This window comes from Penaeus chinensis, chromosome 8 (assembly GCF_019202785.1).
Source record: "Penaeus chinensis breed Huanghai No. 1 chromosome 8, ASM1920278v2, whole genome shotgun sequence".
In the NCBI taxonomy this organism is placed as follows: Eukaryota; Metazoa; Arthropoda; class Malacostraca; order Decapoda; family Penaeidae; genus Penaeus; species Penaeus chinensis.
The window spans coordinates 40,221,892-40,226,891 of record NC_061826.1 but is presented as its reverse complement, the minus strand read 5'-3'; the positions used below and the strand labels follow the sequence as shown (position 1 = coordinate 40,226,891).

The 5,000-nt window shown below is 44.2% G+C and overlaps 1 protein-coding gene across 5 annotated transcripts in view; it reads left to right on the top strand.

The window, feature by feature from the left end:
- Positions 1–5,000, top strand: part of LOC125028077 (epidermal growth factor receptor kinase substrate 8-like protein 2) — an 80,912-nt gene that overhangs the window by 13,784 nt on the left and 62,128 nt on the right. For 3 of the 5 annotated variants that reach the window (XM_047617381.1, XM_047617380.1, XM_047617384.1), the window contains exon 3: positions 378–440. The exons of 1 other annotated variant lie outside the window; for it this stretch is intronic. In XM_047617381.1, the coding sequence (XP_047473337.1) occupies positions 378–440 (63 nt within the window). Of the gene's footprint in view, positions 1–377; positions 441–4,362; positions 4,417–5,000 lie in introns of all 5 variants that reach the window. One more of the 5 variants, XM_047617385.1, reaches the window with a different exon arrangement.

The window sequence follows — 5,000 nt, the reverse complement described above, 5'->3', positions numbered from 1 at the left end:
CTAAATAATTGTGATTGATATACGTTCAGATAATACGAATACGTATATCGACCCAAAACATTAACAAAACAGATATCAGGCAAATAGATAAAACAAAATGAATATGTAAATACTAAGACCAAATGTACACAAGAATTACAAAAAAAAGAGACAAGTCTTAGAAAAGACCGACACCTGGAGACAGATAGACAACCAGTCTATTAATCCCATCAAGGGCACTGATTACAAGCCTTTTAATTAATCCTTGAAGGGGCACAAATTACAAGCTTTTGGGATAATAATCAGTCACGGCAGAGCATCATCACCGCCCTTGCACTCATCATCACAACCCACTTAACAACAAGCACAACCAGTAACACACGGCTCCAACCACACAGCTTTCAGTACCAGGAACGGGCCAAGCATGAAGGATGGGAGTCCGATTACCTCAGTGGCTACAGGTATGGCACTTCGTTGGCGGCACCTGCGACCACGTGTTCGGTGCCATGTGTCCTGTGTCATGTGTTTTTTTGTTTTTTGTTTTCTCCCTCTCGGCGTTTCTTTGCGTTGGTGTTGTGGCAAACGATTGTCAGAACACTTTATTTTTTCTTTTCCCGTGTGGCCATGCGCGCGGGACAAGCCTGGATTTTGTATCGCGCCTGGGTATTCAGTGCGATATGCTGGATGCCCACTCGTATGGCTTCTGATCCTGTGTGCACTTTGTGGGGCATGTTGGGCGTCCCTCACCAACAGTGGTTTATGGTATTATATCTATTTTTACATGACTTCTATTGGATTGGTAACCAGCGCTGCATATTGATTCGTACAGCGCGCGTGTGCCGTTTTATATATTTTTAAAGATATAATCGATGATTAGACTTGAAATGATTTTGATGATGATTGCACTATATATTTATTTTGTAATATTTTGAATTATTTTTATTGATGGTATTTGATTATTATTATAAAGAAATTCACTAGAGCCATGTTTGGTATCTTCATCAATATCATCACATCATCATTTATCATCATGATTAATATAATTTTGTTATCATTGTTTTTTTCTTAATGTTCGAATTGATATCCTTCTCCACGTCATCATTATTATCGGTATCATCATCTTTATGATATTCATTTTTATTATTTTTTGTCATTAGTGTTGCAGTTGTTATAGTAATAATCATTTTTAACAATCACAAGCACCTTGCCTATGCACAGACTCAGACGCGCACGCGCTGTATTTACCCACACCCACATCCGCGTTCGAGGTTATGAAAACGTGCAACATTCAGGTTTGACTGCATTGTTCCTTCCGCCATGTTGAGACCGACGGCGCTCACGGTGGAATTTTAAGAATGCCTGGGGAAAAAAAGGTGAGCGAAGAAGTGCGAAAACGGGGAATGGAACAAGAAAACGAGAGGCGAATTGAGGAATGGAAAGGAGAGATGAAGTGAGGGAGGAATGGAAACGAGAGACGAATAGAGGAATGGAAAGGAGAGATGAATTGAGGGAAAAGTGAAAACGAGAGACGAATAGAGGAATGGAAAGGAGAGATGAATTGGAAAAGTGAAAACGAAAGACGAATAGAGGAATGGAAAGGAGAGATGAATTGAGGGAAAAGTGAAAACGAGAGACGAATAGAGGAATGGAAAGGAGAGATGAATTGAGGGAAAAGTGAAAACGAGATACGAATAGAGGAATGGAAAGAAGAGATGAATTGAGGGAGAAGTGAAAACGAGAGACGAATTGAGGGAGAAGTGAAATCGAGAGACTAATTAAGGGAGGTATAAAAACGAAAAACGAATTGGAGAAGAGAAAACGAGAGACGAATCGAAGGAGGAATGAAAACGAGAGACGAATAGAGGAATGGAAAGGATCGATGAATGAAGGGAGGAAAGGAAACAGACGAATTGAGAGAGAATGAAAGTGTTGTAACGGAAGCCGACGGGAAATGATATAAAGATAATTATGGAATTATGAAAGAAAAAAATAATGGTTGAAATAAAATGAATGAGAAGACACGAAATAATCACTATACAACGTCTATCACTGTCTATTCCTTGTCGCGAAGGAAGAGAATAAGAAAAAAATAAGTAAAGGAAAAGAGACAGAGAGAGAAAGAGAAAAAAATAACAAGTGGAATGAGAGAATATTGAATAACGGAGTGACTTTCGGCTTCGCAGTCCCAGAGATTGGAATTTTGTATATAACATTTTTTTTTTTTTTTTTAAGCTGATCAAGTGTGTGATTTTGGTCACGTTTGTCATTATGGATATTTTGACGTTCTTTACCGCTTTTCCTCTTCCTGTTCCTCGTTATTATTGTCCTTTTCCTCCTTCTTTTCCTCCTCCCTTATTCCTCCTCTTTTAATTTTATTTCTTCTTTCTCTTTTTCTATCTCGTTATTCCTGTTCCTGCTTTTCCTACTTCTCCTCCTCCTCCTCCTCCTCCTTCTCTTCCTGCTCTTCCTCTTCCTCGTCCTACTCCTCCTCCTCCTCTTTCTCCTCCTCCTTCTTCTGCTCCTCCTCCTTCACCTCCTCCTCTTTCTTTTTCTTCATCTACTCCTCCTCACCCTCATCCTCATCCACATCCCCCCAATTCCTCCCTCCTCCCACCTCCTTCCCACCTCTCGCCTCCCTCCTCCCTCTTTCCCTCCTTCCTTCCTTCCTTCCTTCCTTCCCCCCAATTCCTCCCTCCTCCCACCTCCTTCCCACCTCTCGCCTCCCTCCTCCCTCCTTCCCTCCTCTCCCCTCCCCCTCCTCCCTCCTTCCCTCCTTCCCTCCTTCCCTCCTTCCCTCCTCCTCTCACCTCCCACCCACCCCCTCCCCCTCCCACTTTTCCACCTTTTCCCACTTCTTTTTATCCTTTTTTTCTTGTTTCCTTCTTCCCGCTGAATACCGCGTCACAGATTTCATCACACGTGTTCCCACAGCCTCGCAAACCCTCGAACGTGTCTGGGGAAAGAAGGGGGAGGGATAAGAAGAATCACCCCCCCCCCTCCTCCTCCTCCTCTTATTCCACTCGTCCACCTCCACTTGTGCTCCTTCTCTTTCTCTCTTTCTCTCTTTCTCTATTTCTTTCTCTCTCTTTCTCTCTATTTCTCTCTTTCTCTTTCTCTCTTTTTCTCTTTTTCTCTTTTTCTCTTTTTCTCTTTTTCTCTTTCTCTCTCTCTCTCTCTCTCTCTTTCTCTCTTTCTATTTATCTCTATCTCTGTCTCTCTCTGTCTCTGTCTGTGTCTCTGTCTCTGTTTGTCTCTTCCTCTCCTCCTCCTCCTCCTCCTCCTCCTCCTCCTCCTCCTCCTCCTCCTCCTCCTCCTCCTCCTCCTCCTCCTCCTCCCCCACCCCTTCCTTCAGGCGTCATGAATCCCTGTTATGGTCAGGCTGCTCGTTACCTTAGACTAGCGGGGGAAGAAGGGGGAAGGGAGGAGGGAGGGGAGGAAGGAAGGAGAGAGGGAGGGGGAAGTGGAGGAGGAAGGGAAGAAGGGAGAAAGGGGGGAATTGGGGGAGGGAGGGAGGGAGGGGGGAGAGGGAAGTGGAGGTAGGGAGGGTGTGAGGGAGAGAGGGAGGAGGATGAGAAAGGTGGAAAGAAAAGGTATAGGGTGATGAGAGGTGGAATTAAGGAGAAAAAGGAAGGGGAAGGGTAAAGAGAGAGGAAAAAAGAAAGAAGAAAAGGAGGAGGGAAGGAGAGGAAAATGAGGGAATTACGGAGGGAGAGAAGGAGGGAGGGACTTGGGGAGGGAGCGAAGGAGGGAGTTAGGGAGGGAGGGAGCGAAGGAGGGAGGCAGCTCAGGACGGAGGGAGCGAAGGAGGGAGGGAGCGAAGGAGGGAGGCAGCTCAGGAGGGAGGGAGTTAGGAAGGGAGGGGGCAAAGGACGGAGGGAGCGAAGAAGGGAGGGAGCGAAGGAGGGAGGGAGCGAAGGAGGGAGGGAGCGAAGGAGGGAGGGAGGAAATGAATGTGTGAAGCCGACTTTGGTGTTGTCTATATTTGTGTGTGGTGGTTGTCTTCTCGTTTCTGGTTTCTGTTGTATATAGAAGCATCTAGTTGTGTTCTTCGTCTCGTGGTTTGTGTGTTTGTCGCACAAGCTGTGTGTTTTTTTAATTCTTTTGTTTGTGTGCTTGTCTGTTTGTGTTTGAATGTTGTTCGGCCGATGTGCTTTCCTTTCAGGTTCGTTGTCTCGGTTGTTGTGTGTTGTTCAAAGGTGTTCAAAAGTTGTGTTATGTGTTCATAAGGTGTGTATGCACGCGCGTGTGTATCCTTGACTGTGTATACGTGCGGTTTTTCTTTGCTTTGCCGGCTGTCTTTGTGCCTGTCTGCCTATGCAACACATGCAAATGCAATCCCCAGACCTTGTTTCAATGTTGGTCATGATGTTGTTGTCATTGCAGACGTGACGTGCGTCCTTAAGTGTCAGCGTTACACTTCTTCTTCTCTCTCTCAAGGTACCGTTCAACTCCTCACCCTTTTGCCCGCGCTGCTCCGCTCTCACACTCTCTCGCGGCTTTATTCAGCTATTCTCTTTTTTCCTCTATGTTTCCTTCTTCTTTGCGCATCTTCTTCTCCCGTTCGTCTTCTTTCTCTCTTTTTTTTTTTTTTTCTAATTCCTCCCGCATAATTTCTCGCTCGAATGTCCTTGCCATCCCCCTTTTGCGTTTCCATTAATGTGTCTTTCCTCGACTGGCATGTGGCTTCGGCTTCGGCTTCCGGGCTTATTTGATAAACAGCTGATAACGATATCTGGCAATAATACTCGCTGCGCTCTTTCTCCCTGGCTAATTGATGTCGATAAAACTTTATGTGATATTTCTAGGCTTGTGATGGGCTGTCATCTTCTCTTCTCTTCTCCCCTTAATATATATATATATATATATATATATATATATATATATATATATATATATTTATATATTTATATATATATATATATATATATATATTTTTTTTTTTTTTTTTTTTTTTCGACTTTATCCTCTCTCTTCTTGTTCCTCCTTCTCCCTCCTCCTTCACCCTCCTCCCTCTCCCATCC